The 20,534-nt window shown below is 41.7% G+C and overlaps 2 protein-coding genes across 6 annotated transcripts in view; both read right to left on the reverse strand.

Moving 5' to 3' along the window:
- The window catches only part of LOC114657087 (glutamine synthetase-like), a 95,839-nt gene that overhangs the window by 9,814 nt on the left and 65,491 nt on the right, over window positions 1–20,534 (reverse strand). The gene's annotated exons all lie outside the window — the stretch shown is intronic.
- The window catches only part of LOC114642613 (glutamine synthetase-like), a 67,325-nt gene continuing 65,491 nt past the window's right edge, over window positions 18,701–20,534 (reverse strand). For all 4 annotated transcript variants that reach the window (XM_051931507.1, XM_051931508.1, XM_028791477.2 and 1 more), the window contains exons 2-7: window positions 20,109–20,293; window positions 19,877–20,038; window positions 19,634–19,780; window positions 19,422–19,549; window positions 19,141–19,340; window positions 18,701–19,067 (exon numbers count right to left, since the gene is read on the reverse strand). In XM_051931507.1, the coding sequence (XP_051787467.1) occupies window positions 18,749–19,067; window positions 19,141–19,340; window positions 19,422–19,549; window positions 19,634–19,780; window positions 19,877–20,038; window positions 20,109–20,280 (1,128 nt within the window). In that variant the 5' untranslated portion in view covers window positions 20,281–20,293 and the 3' untranslated portion in view covers window positions 18,701–18,748. The remainder of the gene's footprint in view (window positions 19,068–19,140; window positions 19,341–19,421; window positions 19,550–19,633; window positions 19,781–19,876; window positions 20,039–20,108; window positions 20,294–20,534) is intronic.

Consider the following 20,534-nt stretch of genomic DNA (forward strand, 5'->3'; position numbering starts at 1 on the left):
GCAACATCCGACCCTTCTGAATGCATCGTATCAAAGGCTGCGCCGGGGGGTAAATAAGTAATCTTCCAAACTGCAGCTCAACGGAGTAAATCATTGATGTAAATAAAATTATTGATAGACTAAGCTTTTGTCGTTTCTGTATTCTTAAACCATCTTCAGTCCCACAATCCCCCGCAGTCACTGTCACATTTAACGTTCCCTGCTCCTCACCTGTAGTGTCACCCAAAGCATCAACACTCCGTTTCATTCAAGGCTTTACTGTCCTTCATTTCATAGACATAAAATAAGACACACATTCCCTCTACATACGTGTCCAATAATAATAGTAAACTGGCAGGGACGAGAAAAAGCACAAGATGGGAATATTCATGACAAGAGCCTGGGCATCAGGGTGAGGATGTGCCTTGTCACCCATTACGTGAGCTCGTCTGCCACCCCTCAGTTGCACTGGCACACCTTACACTCTGGGGCAATTGCAATGGAGAATACCGACAATGTACACCTTCAGAAGTGGAATAAATCGACTGTATAAGTAGAACAGTTCAGATAAACTATGAATTTTGTTAATCATAAACAATGCAACATAACTATTATATGTGTTGTTACTTTTTATTTATTCTCACCAAACGTTACATATCTACATGGGAAATGAACATGGGTAATATGTTTATAATCATTCTCACTAAAATACACTGTCAAAATATATTACTGAGCAAACTGAGACACATTGGCCTTTAGGAAATATAAAAAAGCATATGCGCTGCCATTTAGGACACAATGCATTGTTAAATCTTCTAGCATTGTTATACCATGGAAGACCCAAAGAGTGTCTGATTTAAAGAGAACATGCTATAGAGCTGAGCGTAAATGGAGGAAAACTAAACTAACTATTGACTATGAGATATTAAAAGTTAAAATAACAGAATACAATAACACAGTCCGTCTTGAGAGGCGCTGCTATTTCTCTAAGATTATAAATAACAATGCTAGTAATCCCAGAGTCTTATTCTCTACGATTGATCGTCTGTTAAACCAGGTAACTCAAAGGAATGCCTCCTAAGTACTTCCAGTAAAACCTGTGAGGCTATCGCTGTATTTTTCAATCAAAAAATTACTGATATTAGAAATAACATAGTACATCTCCCCAACACTAAGGATCCTCCTAAACCCCAGTACCCCATAATAAACAAATTAAAGTCTTTCACTAGGATAGATTTACCTGATTTACATAAAATAATTTCTCAAATGAGACCCTCCACCTGTGCCCTTGACCCAATACCAACAAATTTTTTCAAAGTATCGGGTGTGCTTATTGATAATGTTCTTGACATAGTAAACTCGTCATTAGATACGGGGGTCTTCCCAGACTGTCTTAAGACTGCGGTAGTTAAACCCCTACTTAAGAAAAATAATCTCGATCCCTCTGCTCTTGAAAATTATAGACCCATCTCTAACCTGCCTTTCTTAAGTAAAATTCTAGAGAAGGCAGTCATTATGCAGTTAAATGAGCACCTCAATAAACCTGCTATTCTTGATAAATTTCAGTCGGGTTTTAGAACAAATCACAGCACAGAAACTGCACTCATTAAAGTAGTAAATGATTTGTGGGTCAATGCAGACAGAGGCCATTTATCTGTTCTCATCCTCTTAGATCTGAGTGCCGCATTTGATACCATTGATCATAATATTCTTAAGAATCACCTTAGTCAATGGATGGGCCTCTCTGGCAGTGTCTTAAATTGGTTTGAATCCTACCTGGCAGGGAGAAAATTCTTTGTTAGTTGTGGTAATTATAATTCAATGACCCCTGATATCCTGTATGGTGTTCCACATGGCTCTATCCTGGGTCCGCTGCTCTTCTCAATCTACATGCTTTCATTAGGTCAGATTATCTCAGGGCACAACGTGAGCTACCACAGCTATGCTGATGACACACAGCTGTATTTATCAATAGCACCTGATGACCCCAAATCTCTTGATTCGCTAACAGAATGTCTAACTTGTATCTCAGAATGGATGAATAGTAACTTTCTCAAATTAAATAAAGAAAAAACCGAAATCTTAGTGATTGTCAATAATGGATACAATGAGGCTATTAGAAATAAACTGGATGCATTAGGATTAAAAGTCAAATCGGAGGTAAAAAGCTTAGGGGTAACCGTTGATTGTAATCTGAATTTTAAATCGCATATTAATCAGATCACTAGGACAGCATTTTTTCACCTGAGAAACATAGCAAAAGTTAGACCTCTTATATCATCGAAAGATGCAGAGAAATTAGTTCATGCGTTTGTTTTCAGTCGGCTAGATTACTGTAACGCACTCCTCTCAGGACCACCCAAAAAAGACATCAATCGTTTGCAACTAGTGCAGAATGCAGCTGCTAGAATCCTTACCAGGAAAAGAAAATCTGAACACATTTCTCCAGTTTTGATGTCACTACACTGGTTACCTGTGTCATTCAGAATTGACTTTAAAATTCTGCTTATGGTTTATAAAGCTTTAAATAATCTCGCCCCGTCTTATATATCGGAATGTCTGACACCTTATATTCCAAATCGCAACTTCAGATCCTCAACTGAGTGTCTCCTTAGAATTCCAAGAGCAAAACTTAAAAGAAGTGGCGAGGTGACCTTCTGCTGTTATGCACCTAAAATCTGGAATAGCCTGCCAGTAGGAATTCGCCAGGCTAATACAGTGGAGCACTTTAAAAAACTACTGAAAACACATTACTTTAACATGGCCTTCTCATAACTTCACTGTAATTTAATCCTGATACTCTGTATATCCAATTCATTATAATAACTATTCATTCAAAATCTGTACTAACCCCTACTCTCTCTTCTGTTTCCTTTTCCGGTGTCCTGTTGGTGGTGGCGTGCGCCACCACCATCTACCCAAAGCACCATGATGTTCCAACAATGATGGATGGATTAAAAGACAGAAGTCTGTATGACCATCAGCATCAAGTGACTCCGTGAGAACCCGAACTACAAAGAGGACTATTTCATTTATGTTAGGTAGAATGCCCAGAGGGGACTGGGTGGTCTCGTGGCCTGGAACCCCTACAGATTTTATTTTTTTCTCCAGCCTTCTGGAGTTTTTTTTTGTTTTTTCTGTCCACCCTGGCCATCGGACCTTACTCCTTTCTATGTTAATTAATGTTGTCTTATTTTAATTTCTTATTTTGTCTTTTATTTTTCTTCTCTTCATTATGTAAAGCACTTTGAGCTACTTTTTGTATGAAAATGTGCTATATAAATAAATGTTGTTGTTGTTGTTGTTGTAACGTCACACACTCTCTACTGACGCGATGTCACGAAAACAAAGAAACAGCACAGTCCATGCAAACTCACAGCCTCCTTGGTTTTTGACCTTATGATTGTCAATATCAAATCAATAAAGTCATTTTAAGAAGATGACAAGTCAGCTATAGTCAGTTCAATTAACGCTCCTTTTAAAAAAAATTGCTTATACCAAATATAAATCAGAATCTCAATGATGCGGGACTCGCGAGTAGTAACGAATAATATGTGACACTGAGAAATTGTAATTCCTAATAACGGGAACAAGTAAAAACTACGATTTCCTAAAACGGACACTGTAAATGTAGGCATTTCAATAAATAATTTAGGAGACTTGTGTGTGCATTTCAATACCAATTTAAGAACTACGTAGGCTACCTGTTGTACTATAAACGCTACCTCAAGCAGCACTTAACAGTAAATAGTCTAACAGGACAATGACGGACTGTACGAAGATGCTGCGCCGCTACAATAAAGGGTCACACTGTCATTCTGCATGTTTAGAAGGCGCTGATTGGCTGAAACTGCTTATAGCGAATTGTCTTAAATTGGTAGTGCCGTATAGCGATCAGAAACGAAAAGACACATTTAGGCATGCTGCACAGTAGTTTGTTTTTCTACAATACAAATTCAGTACGACACCAGGGTCTCCAAACACACAAATATGAAGCTTATTACGTTTTACAGTGAAACTCTTTACATACACAATATAATTAGGGACGTGTGCCCCCTGCCCGTCTACGGCGGCCCAATCTTCCCTCGACAGCTCATTCAGCTCGCTATCCGTCCAAGCTGAAAATATTGTTAAATGGAGGAATTGAAAAAAACCTTTCACAAGTGGAGGATCGACGACGCGACCCCCTGGTGTTTTTACTGAGAGACAGTTGTGATACCATTGAGCCACCTAATCAGGATAATCAACGAGCTTCGCACAACTGAACTACTACTACTGTTCTTACTGCGGCGGATGTGGAAATATGTTGTTTGACATATATACGTTAAATTGATTTAATTGACACGAGAGTATCATTGTTGTATTCTCCTAATGAAGACAAAAAAATTATATTTATAGATGTATACTATATGACGTACGGTTTTGAACAAAATTAAGTGTTCCATATAAAGGTTGCACGATTTACCTAATCTTTTTTTATATATATAAAGTTGATATATGACAATATATCTTTGACACTATGTATCAGACAAAGGAAATCACAGCAAACCACAAGAACAATAATTACTTCTCAGCAACTGCCTGAATTGTAGTTTAACTATATTAAGTGAAGTGTGTAATGTCAATACGAATTACAAAATATAACTAGAGAGTTAAGTGTCAGATAGACTCTCAGAATATAGAGGTCAATGACTTTGAGTGTGCTGAGGCTTCACAAAGATTCAGTAACCAGTGCGCATGTCTGCTCCAGACTTCGAAGCCCTATCATGATCCACTCTCAGTACTACGCATGTCTGAGGCTTCGAATCTGTTCGACGCTTCGAAGCCTCAGTTAACCTAGTGCGCATGTCTGAGGCTTCGGTGCCCCGTCAGGATGCAATCTCAGTATTATGCATGTCTGCTCAGTGCTTCGAACCGCAATGCATGAAGGCAGGACATTTCCACTCCTCATGTCAGCTTACTGCTTCGACCCGAGAGTTAGGAAGTTATATTAATTACATTACACTGCATATTCCACCACCAGGTTACAAAATTTCAACAGAGTTGTGATTGGTGAAACAAATCTTTCTGGATCATCAACACAACTGAAATTATTGTGCAGTACATTACTTAGTGTCAAAATATAAAATGACAAATTTTGCATATTAAAATGCTGACTATTAGAATGCATAAGAACAGCTGTACTAATACGGTTCAAAACACTTCCTTCACCATAATACTCTGGCTGTTCTCATGAATATTCCAGTCTCTGTGTTGCACTGCCTCACTTCTATAGTGAACAGTGTTATGCGTGTATTCACTGCATATAGAAATCAACATATATATATATATATAGATTTGCAGCTGGAGATCCACAAAGGGAGAAAAAATGTATCATGTATCATAAAGTAGTTTTTATTCCTGAGCTTTCAACCCCTGCCAGGGGTCTTCATCAGAGGATAATGCTTAGACTTACAAGAATCAAAGGCAATATATAGCAAAACATTACGTGGGGGGGGGGTGGCTAAATCAGTGTGATGGGGGGGGGGGGGGGAGGTATTGGGTGTACAGTTTATTTATTATGAACATGTTCTTCTTAAGTTTACATATGCTGGATTTACGTCCAAGTGTCTGTTGATGGCGTTCTCATTTGATAGCCAAGACTCGGCCAGCTCTCTGCCACTTTTAGTACTGGCCTTAAATTTGACTTGTCCCAGTTAAATGTCTGTCCTGTTGATTTAGTATGCATGTAGATCAATGAAAGAGAGTCCTTTCTTCTGACGGCATTGAGATGTTCCTGTATACGTGTTGCGATTCTTTTTGAAGTTTGTCCTATGTATACTGCTGAGCAAGAACTGCGTGGAATACTATAAACTGCGTTTCGTGTTTCTGCTGTCGATTTCTTGTTTTTAGCATTAAAGAGGACCGTGCGCAGATTGTTGGTGGGTTTATGTGCTATTCTGACACCTGACTTGGCCAGGATGCCCGCTGTACCTTCAGACACCTTGTGGTGATAAGGGAGTGAGTGCCAGGTGGGGTGGGGGTTCAGGTTCACGTCGATTGTTTGCTGAGTTTTTTGGCGTCTTCTGTGTAAGCTCCGATTAATGAATGTTTTTGAGTATCCGTTTGAAGTGAAAAGATGGAAGAGATAGCGTCTGTCATTCATTTTTGTTTCCTTCGTATTACAATGGGTGTGGACTCTTCTGAATAGAGTTTTAACACAGCTCCGTTTATGAGATACCGGGTGGTTGCTGGTGAAGTGTAATATCTTGTTTGATATTCTATATGTTCTATTTACTGTGTTATATGTTGTTTTTATACTGTCTGCTACGATATCACTGTTTCTGTCCCTTCTCATAAATATTTCTTTTCTTCCTCAGGTTCATTATTACTGCTATAATTACTGCATTAATGTTCAAGATGTCTGTCAGTCAGTCAGTCAGTCATTGTCCAACCTGCTATATCTAAACACAGGGTCACGGGGGTCTGCTGGAGCCAATCCCAGCCAGCACAGAGCGCAAGGCAGGAACAAATCCCCGGCAGCATACCAGCCCACCGCAGGACACACACACACACCAAGCACACACTAGGGACATGTTAGGATCTCCAATGCACCTAACCTGCATGTCTTTGGACTGTGGGAAGAAACCGGAGCACCCGAAGGAAACCCACGCAAACACCACGCAGGGAGAAGCCGGGAAATTAACCCGGGTCTCCTTATTGTGAGGCAGCAGTGTGATAAAGATGTATCTAATGAAAATATGTGTCTTGTTTCATGTGTATGATGAAATGGTAGATCTAGCTAACGTAGAGGGTTTCATTAGTTGTATTAGCTATATTATGTTACAATAGGTAAACTGCAGGGGCCTCATGTATAAACGGTGCGTACGCACAGAAATGTTGCGTACGAACCTTTCCACGCTCAAATCGCGATGTATAAAACCTAAACTTGGCGTAAAGCCACGCACATTTCCATGGTAACTCATACCTTGGCGTACGCAATTTCTCCGCTCGGTTTTGCAGACTGGCGGCACCCAGCGTCAAAGCAGTGCTACTGTTCCTATGTGGTTACTCTTTCTTAGATCCACATCCACGGCGGCGGCTTTGTCAAATACACTGAAATTAACCGCATATCGTTCATAAATTTAATGCATTTGATTGTAATTAACCTGTAACAATATAATGGTCCACAGAATGGTCAAACTACTGTTCCTGTGTGCTCATCCTTTCTTTCTTAGCTCCACATTCCTGACGTGGCTTTATAAATACACTGAAATTAACTGCATATTGTTTATTAGTGTAATGCATCTGATTGTAATTAACCTGTAATAATATAATGGTCCAGGGAATAGCCATAGTATTCCAAATACCAGAACTGCTTTAGCGTTGTTACGCTCACTGCATCTTCTTCTTCTTTTTGCTGTTCCCGTTAAGGGTTGCCACTGCGGATCATTTTTTTCCATATTACTCTCACTGTACCACTCGGAGTATTTATATCACTGTATCTGAGTGTGAATCACAGCAGCAGATGATCGGAAAGAGAATTATCGGTATACAGTTTCAAGTACACACTACCTCAGCCACGGCAAAAAGCGTCAAAGCCTTTCCTGTACGGACCTCGCGTTTCAGAAACAGTTTCATCCCAAGAACTATAAACGCACTCAATCACCTCACTGTAAACTTACACTACAGTTATAATATTGCACAACCTGCGCTACTTTATAAAGCGCGTATGATGACAATATCATTTTTAAGATGAAATGCAAAAAAAATGTTGCTTATAGTATACAGATAAAACTTTAACTTCATTTAAATAATCTGTATTGCTAATAATTAAACATGTGAGGACACGGTGCCGCAGCGTATAGCTAGTTCAAGGATAGCTCCTGCCTTGCGCTGTATTATTGCTGGTGCTGACGCGACACTGGAAGGATAGACGGATAGAATAATTAAACACGTACTACGAAGATATTTCAATGTTCCTTAAAAGTTTTGAAGAATCGGCGTTCTAAGCTTACAAATGGCTTAACGTCTATTACAGAGCTGATTGTGTGGCGATTGGAGAAAGAAAAGTAAGGACAGGAATTGGAGGTTAGTACGTTTGAAAGAGACAGTACTTCTGTAATAAATTATTTCATTGAAGGTTGCACATGGTGCAGCAAGCCTCTTGCGTGAGATATGAACAATCACTGCGCCACCGTGTTCCCATGTTTAATAACATGCTTTAACTCCTATCATCATGAAAATGATATCACGTATACATCTCAGTATTTTAATTATTCAGAGAGCTGTAATATCTCGAATGTAATGGATTCTGTGTCCTGTCGGAGAAAGAGAAAGAACGGAAGCACGTAGTGAGTCACACACATAGAGCACATAGAAGATCAAACACGGAGAAAAGCATTTAACATGCTACTTGAGAAACTAGTAAATTAAACGATTTTAAGATGAAGTTTATGATGTTCTACTTTAATGGCAAAATAAACTACGTGATTAAAGTGGAAATTTCGAGATTAAAGTTGACATTTCGTGCTTTTTTCCCCACTGTATGCCTATGTTTTTTGTTTGTACCCTAATAAGCTTTCATATGACACTCAGATGGTGGGCTACAACTTGCCTTTTCACAGCGACTTTGATATGTGATTTCTTTTTTATTTCGGGCACTGTGCGACTTTGTGAATTTGATCTTTCGAGTTTCTCCGACACTCTGTCACTCGATCAACTTTCTTTTGTTGATTATCCCACTGTTTAAACCAACAAATAGTACGTTTTTCCTTTGCCTCCACTTGGTATTCGCTGAAATTCTTATATTTTCCCCTGTGCTTTTCCCATTGTCTTTTCACAGAAGGCTATTTATATTGATTTGCATATTCAAAGAGGCGTAATTCTGGGAGGAGTTGGGGCGGGACAGAAGGCGCGTGCACGTGCGTTACTTTTCACGCCGATCGGGATTTATGTAGTGGAAGAACGTGAAAGTTTGCGTGCGCACAGATTCCTGCATCGGGATCTTTCTGTGCGTACGCACAATCCCGCTTTTGTGCTTACGCCATGTTATAGTGTGAGTTCTACGCACAGCGTTATACATGAGGCCCCAGATCTTGTACTTTGAACGTTAGGTGATATACGTGTATCAAGTCTTATTTGCGCATGCTTCGAGATAAATGATTAGTATGGGCTGCTCTTACGGTAAACAAGAATAAATGTTTCTGGCAAAGACAGATTTTTTTGGAAATTACTATAAATATGGATAGCTGCCTGCTCTTTGTTTCCAGTGCATTAGTAGATCTTCATGCCGGCGTCTGTATCAATCGATGAAGAGTCTACAGCGTCGTCATTAACAAGGCTAACATGGGGTGAAGTAATTGACAGTGCTGATAAAAGTAACACACGACATATCTCACTGACATTTGGCTTTACCTCCCCTTCATCATCTCACGTGCACTTTTAAACAAGCTTCAAGGTGTCGTTTTGAAACATTTGTGCGTCAAAAGCTCAGCGTCTCATTTCCACTGCACGTGATGATGTGGATGTGTAGCGCCAGTTCGTATCAGTACATCAGTGACACCTGGAGCTTATACCTGTGAATGTCACAGTGTCCAAACACTCGACTGATCCCAATTCAGTCTAATACGCACCTAAACAACTTAAAAGTAGTAATGCATGCGTCTAAGTTTGAAGGTTATTTTTTGGAGACGAGTGAGGTGATAGATATAGACATACCGATAATACGACTAATCTACTTTGCGATTACATTTGAAATATACGATGGAAGGTTCACGTAAGAGGTCTCGATCCCTGGTGTGGAGTTACTTTGATTTAGTATCTCCCTCAAAGGTAAAATGCATGATTTGAGATAAGTAACTTGCATTTAGCGGTAACACGTCTTCAATGCTACGCCACTTGAGGTCGACGATATCTGGCGTTACAGAGGAGTAGGACAATCCCGCTGTATCTGCTCACACTGGACCTTCTAAGAAAGGTATAACAGATTTTTATTCTTCTAGTATTACACATATTTCAGCAATTCTGAACCAGCACTGGTGAGAGTTTGTCTGGAGCGTGAGGTCTGCTGCGGGTGCACACCGTTTGCTTGCTGCAATAAGCTTGTTTTCTGTTTTTTGTTTTCGTTTTTTAGGCAGACAAGAGGAACTGGATGAGGCTTTGGTTGACATGGTCGTAAAAGATCTGCAGCCCTTTTCTATTGTCGAAGATAAAGGCTTCCAGGCTTTTGTTAACAAACTGGATCCCAGCTTCATCCTCCCAACCAGAAAGGCACTAAAAGCCACAGTTCAGGCCAAGTACTGTGCAGCCAAAGAGAAGGCAATGGCTGAGGTAAAGCAGGCCGCTTATGTCAGCCTGACCTCCGATATGTGGACTTCAATAAATATGGATGGCTATCTGGGTGTCACGTGCCATTATGTCACAGCTGAAGCCAAACTGGCCACAGTTCTCCTTTCTGTCAGCCAATTTCCCCAGACACACACTGCTGCTCACATCACGGAGTCCATGAGTGTGCTAATGACGGACTGGGGAATCAGTGGCAAGATACAATGCAGCCAGACTTGTTGCCACTGCCCAGCTGCTGAAAGTTCATCATGTGCCATGCTTTGCCCATACCCTGAATCTGGTAGTAAAGAAGGCAATTGACCAGACCCCCAAGCTCCAGGAAATTTGTCAAAAAGCAAAGAAAATTGTGTCTTTGTTCAGGTCAAGTTGCAAAGCTAAGGAAAAACTATCGGAGATGCAGCAGCTAATGGGCAGGCCAGTGCAGAAGGTGGTTCAAGAAGTGGACACCCGATGGAACAGCACTTACGCCATGCTGCAGCGTCTGTATGACCAACATGAGGCAGTGGGTGCTGCCCTCTCTAATTTAAATACTGAGGTTGTTCCCTTAACAAGTGGGGTGTATGATATTATTAATGAATGCCTGACCTTCCACTAAAACATGCAACAACTGAGATGTCTGCAGAGACAACGGTGTCTGCATCAAAAATGATCCAACTATATCGCATGTTGCAACACAACATCTCGGAGAAGAGTACCAAGGTGACCAGGAAGGAGTCCATACAATTAGGTAAGCTGCGATGATCCAAAAACATTTTTGTACAATGAATAGTTGTGTCCCTTTAACATTGATTATTGCTGTTTTCTGTCTTAGGTGTGCATCTGCAGGAAAGCTTGCGCTCCACAATCCATACACTGGAATCCATCCGGGTTTTGGCCTTGGCTACGCTGCTGGACCCAAGATTCAAAACTATTGGCTTTGGCAATCCAGACCGTGTCAGAGAGGCTGAGAGACAACTCACCTTGGAGTGTCCATCCCTAATGCGGTCCTCGCCAGACTCTGTGCACGTGACACCCCAAGGTGATTTTAGTATGGAATGTTTATTTTTGGTATTTGATTTAACGTGTACTGTGAATAAAACCAGGGACTCTTTCAAACAGAGCCACAGCCTTCAACATCAGCCCTGGCCCCATCCTTGGAAGTAGCATGTCCCACAGACCATCTATGGCAACTATTGGACTTGCGTGTTTCCGAGGCTCAAAGAGTCCACAGTGCCACTGCAGATGCCACTGTGGAGGTGAAGAGATATCTAACAGATGCCTATCTTGGTAGACAAGAAGATCCACTCCTGTATTGGAAAGAGAGAATAACTGTTTATCCCAAATCTTTATCAGCTTGCCATCAAATATCTTTGTCTGCCAGCAACGTCTGTTCCCAGTGAACCCAGTGGGGAAGTCCTCTGCAAAAAAAGGAGTCGCCTGAAGCCCAGCACAGCAGAGCAGATCATTTTTCTGAATAAAAAACCGCTGCACTCGCCAACTTTATTGAAAGCTTCCCAGGTCAAAGTTCTTGAGTGTCCACATCCCAGTGATACTTGAAATGGTTGGGCTGACAGAAACTTGAATGTGTTTGGCCACCTCGCACTTTGGAAGGAGCGCTGGGATTAACCGCAGTTCTAGTTCTACACTTTTTTCTTGGATTTGTATGACTATCACTCCAGTTTTTATGGAGTTGTGTGTTTGGTTTTTTCCCTCTATAATGGTGAGTTACTTTTTAAGTAACATTTTGACATCTTGATGCATTAAGTATCAGAGTGCAATGGAACTGTTTTAACTTAACTCCACTCACGGTATGAGGGTCACAATCTTTCACTTCAGAAACCTTGTCCATTTTTTTTTATGCAGCTTTATAGTCTGCACTGATTTAGAGTAATTATTTACTTACATTTAACTTGTAAATTACTATACTTACTGTTAATATTCAGAATTAAGGGCAATTTTGTTGCTTTCAATTTTTTGCAGGACTACCAAAAACTACAATGCATTTTGGATGAGTTCTGAGAAGTAACGAATGTCTCAAGATCAGCACTCTGTCAAACACCACTGATGAGGCGGACACTTTGGACATTTAAGAGACAAGTGCTTCTGTAAATTTGTTGTTTTTTTATTTTTTTGGCTGTATAACAAGTACACCTGTACCACTTTGGGGAAAATGCAGTGAGTTAGTATTAAATTTAAGATATAAATTGCATTTTGTGTTTACAATTTGGTGGCTTGGACCAATGGTTCATTTTACAAACCTCTGTCCCACAGTCTGGGACAAATACAGGTAATCCTGCCAGTATACAGTAGTCATGAAACACAGGTTATGACTGTATTCATTTTAATGGCAGCCAGTGTGTAGCTTGATATTTTGCTGATTAACAGAATTGAAGTCGGGAGTGGGTTAGACCTGCGGTGGCCAGTGACTTTAGGCAGAGGTGACCGTCTCAAGCCAAGTCTTTCCATCTTTGGAGATGAGGTGCATTGTCCCCATGTCACAAGGCTCCTGATGGCATACTTTGAGAAGTTTGGTGCACTTGTTGTCAATGCTCAGATCAGTAAACCTGACTTTAAAGGCCCACTTTATTTGTCTTAAGTGATCTTAGTTTCTATTTAGCAGGTTTCTGCTACTCCTGCTGTCCTAGAAGACTCTGCTTGCCAGAATCTCACAAGACTGATTTTGTTCTTGGTATGTACCATACTGTTCAGAACAGTACACTGGGCATTTTATTAAACAATATTTTTGTTTGAACATATCAGATCATTAACATTTAAATCATGGTTGGTATAACAAATACCTGATACTTTACTTATGGGTCTCAATTGTTAAGCATGATGTTAATACAAAATGTCTGTTTCAGGTGACTCACTAATGACTGCACAGACGATGCTGAGCCTTGAGAGCCAAGTGGTGTGTGAGGGGCGACGTTCACCTGCGTCTTCTTGTGAATGGAATTGCACTGATCAAGTTTTCTACAATAAAAATACAAAGAAGCAGCACTGACCCTTACTTTCTAAAAGTGCAAAAAACTGCCATGTAAATTGGGTTTTTGTGCCTTAAGGGTTGCTAAAGTTATTCAATCTCACTACTCTGCTGTGGTTTGGTTCTGCGTATTCTACGCTATTCAGAGAATTCTCTTATCAAGACTGTTAACAACAGCATGTTGAGTTACAGAAAATGTCATTTGTGAAATGACAACCTCTATACAAAATTAATTTAACAACTGAAGACAGTTTGTAGTTATTTGTACAAGATGTGTAATGTGAGCAGAACTAGAACTCGGTACATGGCAGAGGAGCACACCGACATGCAGATCAAGTCCACTTTTTAAATGTTTTCCTTGTAAAGTTAATCAAACTTGTAATCTGACAGTCTGAGTCATCTGTGAAGAAAACTCCTCAGCAGTGTGTGACTTTGATGTGGAGGACATTTGTGTTTATGCAGACCTCGTATGTGTCTGTTCCTACTTTTAGTCCTGTTCTAATTATGAATTCAGTTTTTGTACGCTGGCCAGCACTTTTAGTCCTTAACTTTCTGAATCATCAGCAGGAAAAGAATCTGTACACGTTCATTAATGCAACTGGACAGAACTGGTTGGGTTTTTGTACAAATTACTTTGTCCGCTCATGTTTTTGGGTTATTGCAAACTGTCTTTATTAAAACTTAATTTGAAATATCAAACGCGCTGAAAGTGTGTGTTTTTTTGTAGGGTGTGCAACACATTTACTTTGCATTCTCCAGATTTGTTTTCTATAGTGACACATTTCTTTATTCTACAAAGATGGGACTATTCTGGGTTGAATTTTAGTAGTTATTTTAATAAAACTTGTGCACAATTGATGATAAAGGAAACTGTAATGAATTGCCATGGAGTTATTTCAATTAAGCATCGGGGTATTGCATTATGTGTAAACATTACAGTACTTTAGTGCAAATGTAAGAGCATTTCACATTAGACTACTGGCAGTGTGACGTATTGTACAGTAGATACAGTATTACTGTTTTACTAGCAATTCTTCTAGTTATTGCAAAATTTAGTGACAGTTAGTGATGGACCAATGGCCTTTCCACGAGGTGTAGTCTAGTTTGGTTGAAGAGTTTAATTCAAATACTGATATATGCTGGTTTTACATGAATTAGAATATGAATGTACATTATGCAGATTAAATTCCCGATTAGAAGTCTAACACCAACCAGGTTTTCAAGGAGCATTGCCGCATAATCAGAACTATCAATCAAACACATCAGGCAACGGAAATCTGCAATCCCCAGACAGATGCTGACCAGGTTTGTTATTGAACACGAGACCTGGCGCTGTCCAACTGGCGTAATTGTTCAAGCCACCGTTACGCATACATTTACTTCTAAACAACGGTAATCCGTGCTGGCGCCTAACATAACTAGTCAACGTTGATCCGATTACTGCAGAATAATTACTTGCTAAGCGTATGTCGATTTACAATGCTTGACATTATTGCCAATTATAATTTTTGACTTCAAAGGTGAATATCACAACTTCATAGAGATTCGGTATTCGTCCATAATGCTCTAAGAGTTTACTGTTAAAATGTGCTGTTAATACAAATGGCCAGGAGGTGTCACTAGAGAGGTGAGTGTCAAATGCTTCGAAGCTTCGATACGATTTCCGACACAATTGCTTCAAACGTGTTGATGCTTCGTGAGGCTTCACTCCGCCCATCACTACTTTGGGGCTCCTCCTTCTTTTCTACAGACTGAGTTCACAGTCAGTTCACGTGCTTACGTGGGAGGCGTGATGACGCGACATGCAATTCCGCCTCTCATGGCCATCGAGCTGCACTCCATTCCAGTATATGGACAAAAAAGAGGTTCCAGTTATGACCATTACGCATAGAATTTCGAAATGAAACCTGCTTAACTTTTGTAAGTAAGCTGTAAGGAATGAGCCTATCAAATTTCAGCCTTCTACCTACACGGAAAGTTGGAGAATTAGTGATGAGTCAGTCAGTCAGTCAGTCAGTGAGGGCTTTGCCTTTTATTAGTATAGACTAGCAAAATACCCACGCTTCGCAGCGGAGAAGTAGTGTGTTAAAGAGGTTATGAAAAAAAAAGGAAACATTTTAAAAATAACGTAACATGATTGTCAATGTAATTGTGTTGTCATTGTTATGAGTGTTGCTGTGTTTTATATATATAAAATACACACACACACATATAAACATATATATACATATACATATACACATATATATACATATCTACATATATATATATATATATATATATATATATATATATATATACACATCCACATATCAACATATATATATATACACATATATACACACACACACGCTTTATGGGTGATGATTGTTTTACTCTTTTTATCTTTATTTTATTTTATTGTAGAATCAACTCCTATCTGCGCACAGCAGGGCAGCCGTGGGCGGATGCGTATGGTGTATTCACTCCATGTTATCGTGCATTGCGCTGTCACTGGTATTTTGATAAAAGAATTTGAACAACATATAAGAAGCGTATAAATTATTAAACAGTAAAACATTAACATTTAAGAAGTAAAGTTACATTGAGTACTACTGCAGTGCCTTCGGGTATACCTCATTTTTTCTTTGCCCATTACATGCTTAAATGTATACATTTTTTGGTGTACCTACCCGAGAACACGCGACATATAACCGAGCGTGGGAGAAGCATGGATTTTAAACACGCGTTGAGTTCATCTGCTGGTCTCCCTCGTGGAATAACTGGTAATGTTTGACTAAAATCTACAGCGAGTAAAACGACATTACCTCCTTTTTTTTTTTACGATCTCTGAGATCTTGCTTTTTTCGGTTCAAGGCTTCATAAGCTCTTTTATGTTGTATGGTGTACTTATCCCAAACCATCATCTTTGAATGTTGCAAGACTTTCGCCTTGTATGTAGATCGGGGTAATTACATTCATTGCATTCCTAGTCTGAATCACAATCTGATTGTATGGGTGGTTACCTGGCACTGTAGGGTTGCCACCCGTCCTTTAAAATACGGAATCGTGCCGCGTTTGAGAATGAAATTGCGCATCCCGTTTTGAATCAATACTGGACGGGATTTATCCCGTATTTTTTTTATCATTTTTTTTTTAAAGCAGCGTCTAATGCAAATCATCCCACACGCATTTTATGAAAATGCCTCCTTTCCTAATTTGGATTGGGTAATACTTGATGTCATCGTTAGTTTGATTGGTGTTTTTAACTGTCCAGTGAGGAGGGCGTGTCTTTTAAGTACAGTCTGCAAAGTGTTGGCACTGAGATGTGGCGTCAGCGCCATACTTGAAGCCCCTAACGTTGCGGTCAGCAAGTCGGCTAACATCCGCCATGTGCCGTCTTTCAGTTGCGAGAAGCAGATCATAGAATGGTTGAAACTGTTGCCCCTAACGTTGCGCCACGGCGTGTGGTTCGTTTATACCTCGTGTCTTCTCATTAAACTTTTATCTCGCGAATATGTTATTGCAATCCGCAGCGGGAGCGTTTCTATAAACTTTATTTAAACTTACGTTTTACACCGTGCTTTGTTTCCCTTATGAACATGCTTGTACGCTTAACTCGCTCCGTTCTCAATTGTTTAATTAATTTTTTGCTGTTCGCTGTTTGCGGCTGTTCCTCCATTTCCCCCTACTTCGTTCTTTTATCTCGCGAATATGTTATTGCAATCCTTAACGGGAGCGTTTCAATAAACTGATTGAAAATAGTTTTGCATTTACCTTTTTAGTAAAAGGTGAGCTTTTAAGCCTGAGAAATCACCCCGTAAATGCACACGTTTAATTGCACATGTGTTAATATGTATGCTTACACAGTATTAAAAGACAGTCAAAAAATTAACGTCATTTACCTTCGTTCCCGCGTGTGACTCGTGCTGTAAATGTCTTCCTTGTTTTTAGTTCACGTGATTATGTAGGAGGCGTGATGACGCGATACGTGACTCCGCCTCCTCCATTACAGTGTATGGACAAAAAATATGTTCCAGTTATGACCATTACGCTTTGAATTTCGAAATGAAACCTGCCTAACTTTTGTAAGTAAGCTGTAAGGAATGAGCCTGCCAAATTTCAGCCTTCCACCTACACGGGAAGTTGGAGAATTAGTGATGAGTGAGTCAGTGAGTCAGTCAGTCAGTCAGTGAGGGCTTTGCCTTTTATTATTATAGATAACTTAGAGCAATGACTCAATATCTTATAGCTTATAAATCATATTAACGTAATCCATATTTTTATAGTTTCATAAATTTTCACGTTATATTTACATAAATAATATTTTTATATTTTCATATTTTCATAAATTATATTTTCATATTTTTATATTTTCATATTTGCATAAATCATATTTTCATATTTGAGGGCGGGGCTTACAGCATAAAGCAAAAAGGGGCGGGGCTGAAAGGTCATAAATCATTCGTTTGATAATAGCTATCTGTATAACTACTAAAGACGTTTGCGCGGGGCGCTATATAGACAGACTGAGAAAGCGCTGGGCGCTATATAGACAGACAGACAGACTGATGTTAGCGCTGGGCGCTATACAGACAGACAGACAGACAGACGTTTGCGCTGGGCGCTATATAGACAGACTGACGTTAGCGCTGGGCGCTATATAGACAGACAGACAGACTGATGTTTGCGCTGGGCGCTATATAGACGGACTGAGTTAGCGCTGGGCGCTATATAGACAGACAGACATTAGTGCTGGGCGCTATATAGACAGACAGATTGACGTGAAGGAAACCTGCACGATACGAGTCCAACGGTGAAGCATGGCAGTGCCCATGCCAGGGACTGGGAGACCACCTAAGTGAAAGCTGCTCAGAATGCCATGGACCTCACACTGGGTCAGAGGGGCACAACGCAAAGACCACACAGCAGTGGCCTCCATCCATGCCCAAGGTGCCACCCACAGCATTCTCATATTCACTTGCCAGTCGGGCTGCGCTGGGCTCCTTCCCATGTGACACAGGATGTTGCACCAATGGCTGCTCCGGCCCGGAGGTCATTGTCACCTTCCCCCTCCCATTCTTTCCATAGAAGCCCCCCCAGGGTGAATGACTAAGTGCCAAGTATCCAATACTGCACACCCCAAACAGGACACACATTAAACTATGGGGTATGCAAATGAAGGGGCACCAACCCCCAAACTGGTAGTCAGCAGTGAATGAGACTTATGGTGGCACTTGGAGATACCAGGGGGCAGTAACTTGGCATCAGATGTTTCATAGTAAGCAAGGGTCAATCAATAGGGCAGTTTATAGCGCCCTTCAGCATGAGCAATGACCCCCCCCCACCCCAAGAGCTCCACACCGCCCCCCAGTGGACAGCACTCTCCACACAAGCGCATTCTTACATTAAAAGGTTTTATTTATTTATTGAGTTTCATTACAGTAAAGCGGGCAGCAGTCAGGTAAAATGAGGCAAAAAGATAGAAGTGCCTCGTCATCCTCAGGGCACCTCGCCCGCAGGCACAGGTTCCGTCTCGTTCAACACACATGTGCGGGTGATGGCCTCCGTCACGGCATACGGGTCACAGTTGGCAGCGGGGCGGCGGTCCTCAAAGTAGCCACAGCCATCTTGGCCGACCTGGCGGGGGATGCGGATGCTGGCACTACGGTTGGCGACGCCAGCAGAGAACTCGTGGATGCTGGAGGTCTCGTGGGAGCCAGTCAGGCGGCGGGAGTTGTCGGCGCCCCCTTTAGGGTCGTACATGCGGATGTGATACGAGTGTCGCTTGCTCAGCTTCTCGATGGCCTCCTCGATATGCCTGGAAACAAAATGGCACGTCACCTCGGGATGGCATAACCCTCCCCACCCTGCCACAAGGGCGGCTCACTTACTGAAGTCCCCCCTTGTTACGCATGGCCTCCGTGCTGAAGTTGGTGTGACACCCTGCTCCATTCCAGTTACCCGTCATCGGCTTGGGGTCAAGTGTGGCCACCACCCCGAAGTCTTCACAGACACGGTGCAGCAGGAAGCGCGCCATCCATAGGTGATCACCCATGGCAATGCCCTCACAGGGCCCCACCTGGAACTCCCACTGAAATGAGACAGTTTTTATAGCGCCTTTCATGGGCAGACCCATTTATGGACTTCATGAACTGGGGCCCACCCACAATACCTGAGAGGGCATGACCTCCGCATTGGTGCCAGCAATCATCACCCCAGCATACAGACAGGCCTTGTAGTGGCACTCAATGATGTCTCGGCCGTAGACTTTGTCTGCACCCACACCACAGTAATACGGACCTGCAGAAGAGGGCAACAGTGAGATCGGGCAGTGCCAGCGGAGGACCAAACACCTATCTAATATTAAGAGGTGGCACAGCTCACCTTGGGGTCCAGGGTAGCCATTCCTGGGCCAACCAAAGGGGTGCTTGTCGATGCCCAGCAGCGAGTACTCCTGCTCCATGCCAAACCAAGGGTGGCAACGCCCGGCCTGCTCCATCACCGGATGGCAGCTGCTGCGCAGGTTGGTCTCTGGAGGATCAAAAGCTGGCATTAGTTTGGCAATCAGTGTGAGACACACACACACACACACACACACACACACACACACACACACACACACGTTACCTGCAGGCTTGCGGTTGTACTTGAGCACCTCGCACATCACCAACTTGTTGGGGTCCAGCGTGAAGGGGTCCCTGAACAGGCACACGGGTATCAGGAACATGTCGCTGTTGGAGCCCTCTGCCTGGTAGGTGCTTGAGCCATCGAAATTCCACTCTGGAACATCTGAGGGCAAATCAGCTCAGTCACAATGTGCCCAGCAAAGTTTGTGCCCATCTTATGCCACCACACTTACCTTTGATGCCCTTGGGCTCCGAGTCCAGGGTCCTTGTCTTGCAGCGCAGGCCTTCTCCGGTGCCATCGATCCAAATGTAGGTGACCTGCACCTTGTCCCCCTGAGGGAGGCACATGTACTTGTCCCGCACGGTCTTACTGAGGTCAGAGCTGGCAGACATGGAGCTGGACATGGTGATGGTGGGACTGGAAGGACAAATATGAGGGAATAATTATTTGGCAGTGCCAGGAATACCCAGTGTATCTACACTGACAGGTCATGGGTACAGCACAGGGCATCATTGGCAGAATGCAGTTAAATTCAGATGCCCTGCATCTCATCTGTTCCTGGCTGTGCATCACCATCTATCCCAGTGAAGTGCCCAACACACAGATAATGAAAATACGTGGCAGCCAAACTTGGCATCAGGTGGGACTTGAACAGCCA

This window comes from Erpetoichthys calabaricus, chromosome 9 (assembly GCF_900747795.2).
Source record: "Erpetoichthys calabaricus chromosome 9, fErpCal1.3, whole genome shotgun sequence".
Classification (NCBI taxonomy): domain Eukaryota; kingdom Metazoa; phylum Chordata; class Cladistia; order Polypteriformes; family Polypteridae; genus Erpetoichthys; species Erpetoichthys calabaricus.